The sequence below is a fragment of the Dinoponera quadriceps genome, unplaced genomic scaffold (assembly GCF_001313825.1).
Source record: "Dinoponera quadriceps isolate SergipeBrazil2010 unplaced genomic scaffold, ASM131382v1 scaffold2512, whole genome shotgun sequence".
Lineage (NCBI taxonomy): Eukaryota > Metazoa > Arthropoda > Insecta > Hymenoptera > Formicidae > Dinoponera > Dinoponera quadriceps.
Genome location: NW_014556881.1, coordinates 245,182 through 259,657, shown reverse-complemented (window position 1 = coordinate 259,657; position 14,476 = coordinate 245,182). Strand labels below are relative to the sequence as shown.

At 45.9% G+C, this 14,476-nt stretch overlaps 2 protein-coding genes across 8 annotated transcripts in view; one reads left to right on the top strand and one right to left on the bottom strand.

Moving 5' to 3' along the window:
- Nucleotides 1-588: 588 nt before the first annotated feature.
- LOC106748358 (conserved oligomeric Golgi complex subunit 1) lies at nt 589-5,237 on the bottom strand. 4 transcript variants are annotated; one of them, XM_014626791.1, is made up of 10 exons: nt 4,915-5,233; nt 4,520-4,687; nt 4,130-4,415; nt 3,853-4,054; nt 3,346-3,762; nt 2,358-3,264; nt 1,967-2,246; nt 1,656-1,868; nt 1,500-1,551; nt 778-865 (listed from the first exon to the last, which is right to left on the bottom strand). In XM_014626791.1, exons 1-9 carry the CDS (start codon nt 5,049-5,051, stop codon nt 1,534-1,536), a joined length of 2,628 nt encoding a protein of 875 aa, XP_014482277.1. In that variant the 5' UTR covers nt 5,052-5,233; the 3' UTR covers nt 778-865; nt 1,500-1,533. The 4 variants fall into 4 exon arrangements, 3 of the variants coding, with proteins under 3 accessions (XP_014482276.1, XP_014482277.1, XP_014482278.1); XR_001374749.1 differs by having other exon boundaries at nt 826-865; nt 1,951-2,246; nt 4,915-5,237; XM_014626790.1 differs by lacking the exon at nt 1,500-1,551 and having other exon boundaries at nt 589-865.
- A 1,107-nt stretch (nt 5,238-6,344) lies between these two features.
- The window catches only part of LOC106748357, a 181,680-nt gene continuing 173,548 nt past the window's right edge, over nt 6,345-14,476 (top strand). For 3 of the 4 annotated variants that reach the window (XM_014626788.1, XM_014626787.1, XM_014626786.1), the window contains exons 1-6: nt 6,836-7,281; nt 7,362-7,488; nt 7,608-7,737; nt 7,887-8,051; nt 8,148-8,349; nt 8,582-8,706. In XM_014626788.1, the coding sequence (XP_014482274.1) occupies nt 7,176-7,281; nt 7,362-7,488; nt 7,608-7,737; nt 7,887-8,051; nt 8,148-8,349; nt 8,582-8,706 (855 nt within the window). In that variant the 5' untranslated portion in view covers nt 6,836-7,175. The other variant, XM_014626789.1, reaches the window with a different exon arrangement.

The following is a 14,476-nucleotide window of genomic DNA, read 5'->3' as shown; positions in this document are numbered from 1 at the left end:
TCCCGCGACCGCGGCATCACCCTTCTCCCTCGCGCTTATCCGCCGCCGGAAAAATGATCGATTGGTAAGATATCGCGGGATGGAAATCGGATTGGAGTTCGCGTTGCGCTCACGAGCGGCGCTACTGCACGGTCGAATGAAGCGCGGAAAGAGAAATTTGCGCGAGATACGGTCGACGATTAACGCGCCGCTCGAGAAACCGATCTTTTCCGACGGAATCGCTCGTATCTCCGGGAGAGTCAATTCATACTTCAACGAATAATACTTTCGTTGCTCGAGTAGATCCTCACTCTGCGCTTAAACCGGACGGGAACTGGACGTATCGTGTCGCATATTTACGTAAGATATCGGCGCGTGTTTCTAATATTTCTCCTTATCGGGAGGTAAGCCGATCTCTGCGACCAGCTCAAGGGAAGTCGACTTTCGAAACTTTTACTAAAATGACGGTGTCGCGAACGGGTCACTACAGCGGATCAATGAACTTGTCTATCAAAAACACGCATTTGCGACGAACAGAAATTAATAATGATAATAATAATAATAATAAAACGATTGATAGAATAATAAACTGTTAAATACCGATGTCAATTATAATGCACGTGAATGGATTCGTTCGTTTATTTGGCTGATACAAAACAAGTAGTAACATGGTAAAAAGTTGCTTTCTATCGACATATTATTTACACAATATGTATAATATGTAACAATATTTACAGGTTTCACGGAACGAGGACAGTTAACAGATTAGTTAACTGCTGCCGAACCAATCCGATCCCATCGCGCCGAAAAATGCGGCAGCGCCGGATTTTATTGTTGCACTAGCAGAATCATTCTTCGTATTTTCTTTCGCCGATACTTTCTTGCGCTAGAAGAGTAAATGTGCGTTTTAATTAATGAAAAGACAAACTATTATTCGCCACAAATTCACATAAATCGTTAGTGTCATCTTGTAGCCTTGCAAGAGAGAAAGGATAAATAGAAATGTCGCATGTACGTCTAGCTAGGAATATTCGACTATCTCAATTACGTTTCTCGATCCCGAGAGGGAAAAATTTCTCATATATGTATAATTATATATAGGATATACAATCATATATTATATATATTTATATATAATCATGTATAACTCATTATGATTATATAATATTAATATATAAATTAAGATAAAAATTATATAAAAAAATATATATATATATATATAATATAAAATATACAATTATGTAAAATATTAATATATACATATTAATATATAAATTTTATCATTACTTCATATATAATTACATCTAATTATATATACATGGAACATTTTTCCCGGGTTACCAGTCCGAATACGTGATACGTAACACGGTTTCTATATTAAGATGTTACTTCGTGTTAAAATAAAGATAACGTAGTAGCCGACAGCACAGAAAACAGCTAAAGTCATGTAATCCGCGTTAATCCCATATTGATTAATCACGTTAGCTCAGAATCACGTCATGCAAGGACGGCCGGCTTACCCAAAAATTTACAATTCGCGAGCAGACCTTGGCCTTATTCAAAGGCCGATATCTAGGAGCAAGTGGGTATTTAGTAAGTGACGAAAAAAAGTAGAACTTTGGTCATTGTACAAGATCGCGCGGGATCGCGATAATCCATGGATCATCCGTACGCACCTGCGCCTTATCGGGCATCGTCACCGACATGAGCGGCAGATTCCTCGCGGGGGCGGTGACGGTCAACGGTGGGAACCACGGTGCACCTGTGCAAACCGCGAGCACCGCCGGTGGCTCGGATTTTCCGCCGGCCTCGCTGCTGGCATGTTCGTTGCGCGCGCCCAAGGTCGAGTGCAACTGTTCCAAGTGGGACACCAAGTTTCCGTATATCAGCTGCAAAAAAAAGTATCCTCGTGAGAATTGCTCGTTACACGGTTGAAAAGTTGCGTCTCTCCTTGCACGTCGACGTATGTACCAACGTATGTACCAACCAAAGATCGCTGAACGGCTTTTCTCACGTTAATGCGAACGAATGGATCGAAAACGTCGTAGTCGAACGGATCGATCTTGGCGAGCACCGCATCGCAGGCTCTCGCCGACAGCTCGTTGAGAGCTTTGTTTTCGCGCGCCACCATGAGCAACGTACTGTACTTTATATCGTAAAGCACTTGAAACGCTTGCTTCTGCCTGAGATCTACGTTCTCGGCTGCGTTAAGGTAATGATTAAATAGTTCTGTAATAATGTTTTCAATGATTTGTTGTAGCACTCTCCTAAAATTAAGAGAAACAAAGGGAACATGTGAGATACTGCGTGCAGGACGCGCGTCGCACGACGTGTGTGTGTGTGTGATTTCGCGACGTTAATCGATCTCTCTCACTCACTTCGGTAGCGTGTGCGGTATGATCCTGTTCAGATCCCTGCAGACAGCCGTCAGGAACTTTTGCAAAGGTATCGACGGCTGATACGGCACTAAGATCTCGGACTTGATCCGCTTCCCCTCCCCCGACTCCTCCTCTATGGCCACCTTCTCCCACTCGGAGACGATCCAGTGAACACGGAGACCGTCGATCGGCTCCTTCAATATGTACTTCTTCTTATGCTCGGATATTTTGGCCTTATAGACGTCGGCCCATACAGACCACACGCGAGTACTTTCCTCCTTCAGACCGTCGCAAACGGCTCGCCACTTCACGTTCGCGACGATGCCGGATGCTTTCGACGGCATCGTGAAACACTTGGTCAAGTTCGGGCACAACGTCGTCAAGGCGAAGAGGAATCTCGCCAGTACGATGGCGTTTATATCGCGCTGACCGTGCTCGGGCCTGCCATTGACGCATGTATCCTTTATAAACCGCGTGAGATCCTCGATCATGTCGGTGCTGACCGTCTGCAGGTGCTCCTGAACCTCGTTGCGATCGGAGAACGAGTTCGCGATCAAGGACACGCTCGCCGCAAACAAGCTATCCTTGATCGTCGTTACTCGCTCGGTCTCGTACAGGTAATGCTCGAGGTCGGAGAACAACGCGTGCAGACTGTCGTCGAAGTTCTCGCAAAGTTTCATCACGTTCGGCGAGTAGCCCGTAGCCTTCATCAGCAGGGACCTCTTGTTATCCAATCCGCCGTTTTTCGTCAGCTTCTGCGGAATGTCCGTGGGCGAGTCCTTCCACACGAACCATCGCAGATCGTGCTCCGGGAATTCGAACTTCTCGTGGGCTACCTTGTCCAGCAATTCCACCATGTTGGATTTCAAATCGGCGAGCGCATCCGTCCATTTGTCCATTATGATACCTGTTGATGAATGATCGTTAATTATTGAAGCAAGGAACGGTTCTTTTCGTTTTTTTTTCTTTTATGTGTGCATGCGATTACACTTTGCCCGTTTGGTTATGATGGGTTGGAAGAATTCCATCCAGAAGCTTATCCTCGGCAGGGACAACTCTTCCCATATGGAGTTCCAGTTTTCTGGTAGATTCACACTCACCGCTTCTTCCCGGACGTTGTACAGGCCTTTAACAGAAACTATTAAATTTAACAATTTGGTGACCTCGCGAGTGGAAAAGCCATCGACCCAGTTCAGCCAGGACTTAACGCTCCCTTGGAGAACCGTTAAAGGGAAGCTTGTCGGCACATCCTGAACGAATGGTTTGTGACTTTTCGAAACGGATGGCAGGAACTCTTCGAGTAAATCCTGGTTCAAATCGAGTTGCGTCAGCAAGCGATACGCTTGTTGATCCTTTATGTCTGTTATGAACTGCAGAACCAAACCTCCCGGTGCATTGTCTGCATCTGCAATTACGTGTAAAATATATATATTTCCAGATAAGTCAGTGCTTTTCAGTTTTAAATATATAATTCGGAAGTAAACAAAGTACTTACTTATGAAGCAAGAATATATCAAGTGAACGGTCTGTATAAGTATTTTTATGCAAAGCTTGAGCTTATTTTTCACACTGCTGTGACTTTCTTCCTTAAGAACAGTCTCGATGGCATGATTTCTTGTGGATATCAATTTTTCTAATAGGTTCACAAACGAAGACTCGTTTAAAAATACGAGCGAAGCCAAACAATTTGCAGCATTCTGTAAAAGGCAAGAAATATACCATTAACAATCAACGTTTGAACGTCAAATGTAATTTATCATTTGTATACCAACTATGGTGGAGACATCCAATGACTGCAATATCTTGTTACACTCGTTACATATAATGTTCTTAAATTGAGTGATGATATCCCACTGTTTGGAAACAATTGGATATTTACGAAACAGCTCCGCGCTGCCTATTTCAAACATCAAACTGTAATTTATATGTTGCGCTATTATGTATAACTGTGTAGCGAAGAGCAGGTTCTGAGTCTCGATACTCATCCAGATGTACTGTGGAATGTCTATCAGAATCTTAATCTGAATGATAACAGAATCCAATATGTGTTCTTCCCTCCTACGAAAAGTCATAAATCAGACTCAGGCATTCCTATAAACCGTTTCATCTTCGTATTCGCATATAAATAACATGCAGATACAGCAATGCCCAAGAAAGGAAACCTGTGCAGCTTATCTTCCATCGGCTCAGTTTTAAAACCAATAAGATACTTCTTCTGTAATTCCTTAAATTTGTCCTCTATGTTAGCAATTTTTGAGGTGACTTCCTCGGACGTTATCTTCATTTTTCCAATAGTGTCAGCGGCCAATATCAAATCCCGATATCTTTCCCTGAAAAGTCATCGATAAACATTCATTGACATGTTGCCAGAGCTTTCGGTATAACCTTTCACACACTAATTGACACACATTCTTCTGGAAATCCCAATTGACAATAAGACGAATCGTCGAATTCCGTGCGATTGAAATAACAGATTTATATTATACAAATTAAACAAAATATTTAGACTATATAGTTGCAAATTGGGCTGCACGGAGTTGTGTAAATTGTATCATACCCGACTAATGTTCGTAGTTCTATTTTCTTTCTATCACTTTCCAGTTGGATTTTTTTTTTAATTTCCTCGATCTCCTTAATGGTGTGCTCCTCGAATAATTTATTTATGTCTAAGTCTAAATAATTTGTAGTTGTCATGTTTTTGACAGTTTTCCCTTCGATGAAAAGGTCCCACGTAAGCTACACTACACACCACCTCGGTGCTCCCGGATGAACAGTCGTCATCTTCTTTACCGTACGACGATAGCGTCTCCATCGATCTAATTACGTTCCCGTCAGTTGGCGCTATCGAGCCGCTAATTAGGACGTCGAAAATAAAAAAATTGGCAATTAAATATAATCGATTACATCATGAAAATATCGAAAATGAACTACCGTTTGACAAATAAAGCCTTCAATCCATTAAATTGTACAAATTGAAAATTAAAAGGTTTTTTAATTTGCTCTTGTGACGTAAAATATGATAATATTTAGACTCTCCAGCCGTATTATTTGAAAATACGAAGGTTTTTCAATTTATCGTTGCGAATCGTGAAATTTAAAAATTAAATTATGTCTGACGTGTCTCTGACGAGTTGTACTCCGTGCTCGTAGCAGAAACTTTAAAATAAAAATAACCAGTCTAGCCGTAGTGAGTTATTGAACTGAAAAACTGGAGTGAAAAGCAGGATAACGAATGAAACCTGCTCTCACTTTCAAATTGTTCGGAAACGGCGAGTCAGAAGATATTTTATCAGGTGTGCATCGAGTGTATATCAAGAACCGTTTGACTTCGATTTAATAATTATCCCGCGGATTTACAAGTTACGGGTTATTAATCAAACAGCGCTCCGTCGTCGCGTTCACACGGATACATCGACCTCAGTAGTTGTGAATATACCCGGGAAAAAAACATCACGTATAAAATTTGCCCAATATGACTATATATACAATTAACATGTCCACAACGAAAAAAAAAAAAAACCGTTATTTACGAATCATATGCAAATACAATCGAACTTATGTTCCGACGGCATCGACATTCAGTTGAACGACATAGCATCACCTTTTTTTCGTACGAACATATACGATCATACCATGCAACCACATATAAACGAAATTCATAAACGATTTTGCATAATTGCGTGCAATCATATATAATAATTTTTTCCCGGATATATAAATATATATATATATATATATAAGATCACAAGTGCCCTCGCGTTTTCCAGAGCAGGAATTTTCGAAACGGCCGGTGCATCCTAAAGATAGACACGGCGATGCGGCAGAGGTCTCAGCGGCCGCTAACAGGAAACACGCCGCGCGCGACGCATCTCCCCCGGCGAGAGTTATTTCGGACGATTCCCCCGTTGGGGATCCGTCGTGAGGTTGCGTCGTTGATGTCCTCGAATTGCCGCGCCGCCCGGACGGACGGACGGACGCACCGCGACCGAACGCACGCGCAACGCGGCGCAGCCGCCACCGGACGACGCGGTGCGCTATGGTATGCGGCGGTTCCTCGCTGCAAAAAGCAAAGCTCGCCTTTTACGTTTCACCTCGCGCTCGTGATAACCCCCGCGGACGGTGGGATATAAGGTTATGCCGCGACTCGGCGTACGCGGCGGCGAATGATCCGCGGGGCAGTCGGGCCGCGCTTTCGTGGGCGGAGAACGCGAGTGACCGTAAGCGATGAAATTTTTAATTGTACGGTGACACATTCCTCGGTGAGACACGGGCAGGTGTGTATGTGTCTTCTCTCTCTCTCTCTCTCTTTCTTCGGATGTGTGTACACAGCCCCACCAGCTGCAACACTCCGGTCTCCGGTTTCATCCGGTCGTCGCGGTCTCGTTCGATCACACGGTGAAACAACGTGTGATGCGTTGCGAACTGAAAACAATCTGAGGGAGCTCCCCCGATGACGGTCGGCAATACGGGTGAGTATATCCTTGTCGCGTTCAGCCGTGATTGATCTCGTGATGACCGTTGAACGATTCGCACGCCTTCCACCGACGGTCGAGACGGTCAGGCCGAGTCGCGATCTGCCCGTCTTCTTCTGAAATTAGCACGTTCGCGCGCCGGAACTCCCGCCGCGTTAATACTATTTCGGCGAGGCTCTCGCGGCGGGGATCTCGCGAGGACTCGCGCGCCCGAAGTGGGGTTATGTTCGAGTAAATTCCGCTTCTGTGTTGTCCGACGAAATTCCCGGCCCCCCGCTCCCGGGGATCGCGTATACGCGTACTTTAAGGGCGCTCGTCGCGACGTTGCGTCGTAAGTCGTCTCGAAATGCAAGATACGTGGGTGATCCTTCAGTTTGCGATGCGCCAATATGGTAAACAGATTTATCAGATGTACGGTCTTGATATCGCGTTAACGTACGAACACTGTTCCGGTGAGTCGGCTAGTTGTATCGGAGATCGATGTGTGAGACTTACGGGATTCTGAGTGAAATTTGACGCTTTCTCACCGCAGATTATCATAAGGCAAGAAAAATGAGTACCTCTCTGACGTCGCTTCAACCAAATAGCCAAAGCTTGGAAAGGCAGAAACATGTCAGGAAAACGACAGAAAGACTTTACAACAGTCTCACCAAAAAGAGGTTTGTTCCTCTGTCACCGGTAGATGTTAATTAGTCAGTCGTATGCGTGATAATCCCCTTGTTGATTTGGTTTCTGATTGTGATACAAGAGAATTAATCCAGCTTAAATATACTTTCAGGAAGGATCCAAAGCACACTAACGTTCAAAGATTGTGGATAAATCAAGAAGACTGCAAGGATGACTTTTGGGCGGCCATAAGACCTAATTATGATTATATTATGGATACTAATTTAATCGACACTTGCAAGGTAAAGTATCTTTTAAAACAGCATGTAAATGTGATGTGAAAATTCGATGAGAAGCGGAAATATACAATTACACAGACGTGTCGCTGCGTGGATTATAATTTTCTGTAAGAAATAAGACAACCATATAGATATTCATTTCCATAATTTAGGAAGCAAACGGTGAACTGACATGGGATGAGACGGACGTATCGACACAATCTTGGAACTTGAAGGAAGTCAGTGGCCAATTTTCAGAGCTTTATTCGTGGTTAAGAATTCTTCAAGAACTGGTCTATTCTAAGGAAGAAAATCTCTTAGATAAGAGCCTTCGTGCAGTAAGTACCAATTTTGTCATGCATTCGAGACGTACGACGGAGAAGTGAGAATAAACGAATCGAGGATGAAATTATAAAGATTTTAATATCATTCAGGCTCATATGGAGGAGCTACGACGCAAGGCGTACAGACGCAAATTGTTCAATGAGCAAGCGGAAAAGTTAATATCTCGCGCCCCTGCTTTAAAAGACGAAGTAGCGTGGCGTGTAGATCACTTGAATGCGAAATGGGAACTAGTTGAACAAATTATGGCACCCATAGACCGACCTGTATCTAGTCAACAAGATATATCTGCAGGTTATTAGCTATATTTTTTTTCGCCGTGTATCTTTTCATGTAACTATAACTTAATAATTTGTCTTAATTCGAGATATTTCAATATTATTACTGTCAGTATTATAAAATAATCCGGATGCTCAAAGATATTGGACATCCGTTATATTAAGAAGACACGAGACAAAGTTACGCAATCGCGATAAGCGCCTCTTATCAGGGAACGTTACTGAATCACACGATTCCGTTCTTACAGATTTCGAACGCGAAGTAAAATGTCTAAGAAAATGGTTACGAGAAATGGAGTCGCGACTTAAACCTCTCAGCTTCCACGTCAATTGGACTCGGTCGGAACTCGAGGAGAAAGCGGAAGAACACATGGTAAGTAACGTGTTTTCCATTTTTCAGTTTATATTGTGACAAAATTACTCGCTTAAAATGCTCAGCTGTGTTCCGTCGCTGAGAAAATTTGTCATGATGTATCTCACCGGCGATATTCCCTATTTTATTTACGCTTCTTCGGACGTCTCGTCGTTATCACGGGTTTGGTTCTTTCATTATGCGTCTCTCCTCGCGTTATGCATGTTCATTTCTGTAGCAAGATTTACATAAAAAGAGATAAGTATTCGATGCACATATTTGGCTTAGTTAATATTCCCACTAGGATTTAGTCGTGAACGAATAATATATTCTAGAGTAGTGTATGTAAAAGTTTCTGTGATTTACATGGAGAAACAAAACGTCCCGAAGCTTCCTTTTGATCATTTAAGCGCCTGAATCTGTTTTTGTATTCACGCGTTCTTACGTATTTTCGTTTTTATTTTTACCAAAATCTCCTTCTGTATTACCATTTTTCCATCGATCTGCATTCTTCATTCATCAATTTACACACACATACACACCGAAGCGTACGTACAAGATTCTCACGCTTCGCAGTGTGCGTGATTTTCTCGCAGCCGGTTCAACCATAAAGAACAAACCGCACGACTCCGTCGCATCAGACGCGCGAAGCAAGCGAAGGAGCAAGGAGAAAAATATATCGCCGGATCGACTCGAACGTTTTGCCCCCTCGCCCCTACGTCATCGTGAATCCTCCACCTTCGTCAGCCGAATTTAATTGTTAACGCCAAAAAGCCACGATAGGCAGTATAAGAGGAAGCTGCGTCGTTCGAGCGGCATGCGTGCTAAGAATAAAGCTGCGTGCGTTGGCGCCGAGCACGTGCTTGTATCGGCTTGAATTCCTGCTATTCTCTCTCTCTCTCGTGCCGCCGCCGACCAACGCTCCGGTTGCCGTCCAACGGATGTAATGGCGTCGTGACGCGAGGACGGGGAGTGGGGGGGAGGGAGGAAGCGAACAGCTCCGACACAGCGCGCGGACTCCGCGCTTGTTGTTTTGTTTGGGCCCCGATCTTTGCCGAAGGCTCGCGTTCGGAGCGCAAACGATGCGCTTCGTTGCGCGCCGGAGAGAGAGACCAGCTGCCTGCCGGCTGCACAAGCCGACAGAGTTCGCCGTTCCACGGTCGCCGCCGGTGGACACGGGCACGTTTGCGCGAGCACGTTGATCCGAGGTGTTCCCTTCCTCCTCCTTCTCCTCTTCTTCTTCTTCTTCCTCCTCATCATCATCATCATCATCATCATCGTCCTCCTCCTCTTTCTCCTCCTCGCTCATCTTCCTCCTTCGTTCGTTTGTATATGTGTGCGCCCCCCCCTCCCCCCGTCGTTATTCTTTTCCTAGAGCGTCGCTATATTTAAGTACGAAACACAGAACGCGGGTCCCCTTCGTGCTTCGATTTATCGCGGCATCCCTCGTGAAACGTGTTGTAAGTTTTGTGCGGCCTCCAGTGCGCGGCGTTCCGGCTCTCCTTCGCCGGCATCAAGCGTCTTCTCCCTCCCACCCTGTTACTCCGCTCCCTCTCTCTTCGCCTCGTCGTCGAAAAACAACGGGGGGGTTCTTCTCCGCGAAGAGAGTTACGGTCGCGGTGCCGCGTGGGTCAGCCAGACGAGTCTCTTCCCTACGGTCTTTTCTTCCTTCGAGCTTAACCGGCCGCCACCTCCGTTGCCGCTCTCTCTCTCTCTCTCTCTCTCTCCCTCCCTCCCTCCCTCCCTTCTTTCTCCGCCTCGTACTCGTTTTTCCGTCCGTCCGTCCGTCCGTCCTCGTCCAACCGAGAGACATACCTCAGGCTCGACGCGCACCGGAACCGTCGGCGCGCGGAGTCCATTCGACGTGGTTTCTCCGCCGCCGCGAAATCACGAGAGCCGCGCGCGCGCGCAGCGTGGCGAACGCGGAGAGTCATTCATGCTCGTCGTCGTGACGAGCAGCGCGACGAAACCGGCGGACGAGGAGAGGAAGAAACGCGCGAATCGTCGCCGTTGCTCCCTGGCTGTGAGAAGAAAGGAAGGGAAAAGAAGAAACGGTCAGCGGGAAAAAAGAGAAATGCGCTTCGTTAGCCGCGAAGCCGCCAGAGGAGTGTCGTCGTAGGCGGCAGTGCCGGGTTACACACACACACACACACACACATATACACACGCGCGCGCACACAGTGCGATGCTCGCTCGCTTCGTCGTCTCTGCCGCGGTTTCTGGCGGTGCGGAGACGCGCTCGGTATCTCAATCGCCGGCCGACACGTCGTCGTCGTCCCGTTTTCCGTGCTGACGTGCATCAGTGCGCCGATCTTCTTCCCAGGACGCAGTGGATATGCATTTCGGTAAGAAAGAGAGAGAGCGCTTATCCGACGTGATTGTCGACGGACCTTTGTCGTCGCTTTATCTAATCGCGCGCTAAAGAGAAAGAGAGAGAGAGAGCCACGTGCGCGAATTCACGTCGGCACGTCGAATTACGTGCGAAATTGCGCAGACTGCTTGGAAAATACGTGGGAAGGGGAGAGCAGGTTGTCGCGCTTCCCTGCTGCACGAGTTCGCTCCGGTCGACTCGTCGTCGTCGTCCGGTTTACCTCCGCGACTCGCGCCTCTGAAGACGCACGTGGATCGTGAAGAAAAACTCGCGGTGATTTTAACGCCAGGCAGAGGTATTTAGCACGCGAAAGTCGGAGGTTTCCGATCCGGAGAGAGAGACGCCGTACTTCGGACTTGTCCAAATATCGCGCTCGCATTGTTGTTGCTAACCGAATGCGTCGATTCACTCGCCGCCGCTTCGCATAGCCTGGGTGGAATTTTCATCAAAAGCGATACCTTGAGCCAGTTTCTTCTATGCTATTCGCAGCCGACGCGTGTATTCACGCGGCTGAGAGATTGATCGTGATAGATTTGTGTCCCGTTATTGTTGCTGTACAAAGAGCACAACAAGACAATGAGGCAATTACAGTGAGTGCTGTCAGGCCGATCTTAATAATGCATCTCTCTCTCTCTTTCTCTCTCCCTGATGTAATCACGGCTTGTGTCTTCACTTGAACTGCGTCGTTGTACATCATATATATATATATATATATAAATATATAAATTTATTAGCAATGTCGTTATGTAATTACGCGAGAGATAAGAAGGAGGGAACTTTTCTAATGGAAAATAGTGTTTCGACGCGCAATGTCATCGCTCGTTTGCATCTCGATTCTCGGCCTCTCGTGTTTGTTAATTAACATGAGGAATTTCGGAGGCGTAAATAGTACCTGTCAATGTCGAGACTATTAAACTAAATAGAAAAAAAAGAGAGAGAGAGAGAGAGAGAGAGAGAAATGATGCGGGATGCTATGTTAATGTGGTCGATCGTTACGTATCTCTGCTCGCGCATATTTAATCGCGCGTCACACTCTCGTATCGATCCCTGCGTTTAAACTAGGATTTTTCTACACTCCAGCTCCGAGTTCACACATACACACACACATACGCGCATATTGTTGTTCGATTTGGTCGCACAGACAGTCCGCACGAGTCGCGTGGATGCTCCGTTGAACGACATTCGTGGATGTTGAAGTCGGTCGTTCGAGGTCAAGCGAGTTCACCGTGGAATTGTCCGTATAAAGAGAAAGTAGATCTTTGTGGAATTTTATGGACTCGGTCCGCGCGCGGCGGAGTATCCGGTAATTGCGTGCCCGGATCGCTGGACGTTAAATTGAATTTGAATATAATTCCCCGTCCCGTGCGAGAGGGAGAATAAGAAATGAAACGGGAAAAAGAAGGAAGGGAAATGCGTCGTAATTTTCCTTATCATTAAATAACCCAGTTATGCGCGCCGTACACCTGTTCGCGTACTCGCGCGTGCGTACGCGCTGTGTGTGCATGCGCGTGTGGTTACGGTTATAAATCAAAAAGAAAGTCATATCTCCCATTTATAAGAAAAAAAGTATATCTCGAAAGTATATCTCCCGACGAGGTCCGGTTGGGTCTTCTTTTTTTTTTCTTGAGAAACGGAATGCGTTTGTCGCTCCGACTTTAACGGTCGCTCAATTAAAGCGGGCTGATTAGCGTTTGGGTAATTAACGTTTCGGGACGACCGGCCGACGTGTGGTGGTGATGACGGCTCGTAAGATGCGCGAGACGAGCTGTAGAAGGGAGGAAGCCCGCGTAAAGCCGGACAGTAAAGCTCGGCTTTTGAGCCGGTTGCGAGTATTTTTGGAAGCGCACGGGGCCGCTCGCCTCTCGCGCGCGCTCCTCCGTCCTCCCGGTGCGACATTAGCACGATTTGCCCTCCATCCGAATGAGAAACGATCTCCGATAGAGAACGTTGTTAGAAACACGCGGATTTTTCGCGCGCGACCGTGGCGAATTTTAAATAGATTAAACGCCGGCGAACGGCCGCACAGGTACGGCGCGCGCGCCGTCCATTCTTCGGTTTTCCGTTCCGTACAATCGCGCGCCGCACCGTTAAGATTATGGATCGGAGAGATCCTTTATCGATACGATAACGCACGCACGTTATCGCCGAGATATCTCGCGTCATCCGCGCGAGATGTTTTGTATCGAATTCGACTTTTTACGCCAGTACTTTTACCGAGCATCACGCGTGCGTCCGCGACCGTCACACACTTGATTAATCGAAAGTTATTTTCAAATCGCAAAATCGCGCTCGCCCAAGCGTCTATTTGTATTATATATCTGAAATTTTCACCGCATAGAGAAACACCTCCGCGCCGATATTTCTCTGTTTTTTGATCTTTTTCCTGATTCGAGGGTTAATGCGCGATAACTCGGTTTATCGTCGTCCCCGCCGAGACAATACGCGGCTGCAATACTAAACGTCGGCGATGACGCGATAAGAGAGACCGCGCGGAATAACAGTAAAATGTTAATTGAATTTCCGCTCGCGAAACGACCTCGTGTTTGTACGCGTTCGATCGCGCGATACGCTTAACGAGCCCTATCGGCGAAACGCGATTTGGTCACTTCGCTAGGAACTTGTAGCGAAGCACGGTGCGCCGCGGTGCACGCCGTTACGATGTGCTCGCGAAACCGCAAATCCGACCGTTGACAAAACAGACGTTCTACGGGCGGAATACGTTGAAGTAAGAGCGAACAGCGACGAGAAATGAGGCGAGGACGGCCTGGATAACTCCGGCGACTGCGGGCAGCGGCAGCTGCGAGGAGGAAGGTCCCGGACCTGAATTTGTTCAGCGTGCGTGTTACCTGATGTGTCCACGACTTATGAAAATATTAGGTCGGTGCACATGAAATGTCGGGTTTTTCTTATGCATATTATGCTCGCCATGTTCTATTGGAGATATGCTGTACATTAATATGCTTGACATAAGAGTTAGTCGACGTTTGTATTGTGTATTTTATATATATATATATATATATATATATATATGTATTTTATAATGTTTTTTATATAAAATGTATTACACACACACACACACACACACACACACACACACACACACACATATATATATATATATATATATATATATATATAATGTATGTATTTATGTATATATGTATGTATGTATGTGTACATACGTATATGTATATACATATGTGTGTGTGTGTGTGTGTACATAAGTTTTTTTATCTAAAATATCGCACGTGGTATTAATTTTTGAGCCGCAATATAAGTGAACCAGCGAAATTATTAACATCCGCATTAATATCCGACATGAATTTAAACCTCGGAAACGGTGCAGCTGCGGCAGCTGGCAACATTAAAGCTGCGTTCGGGAACTCCACCCGGGTGCATTCGACGGAGGGGGCGGGGGGG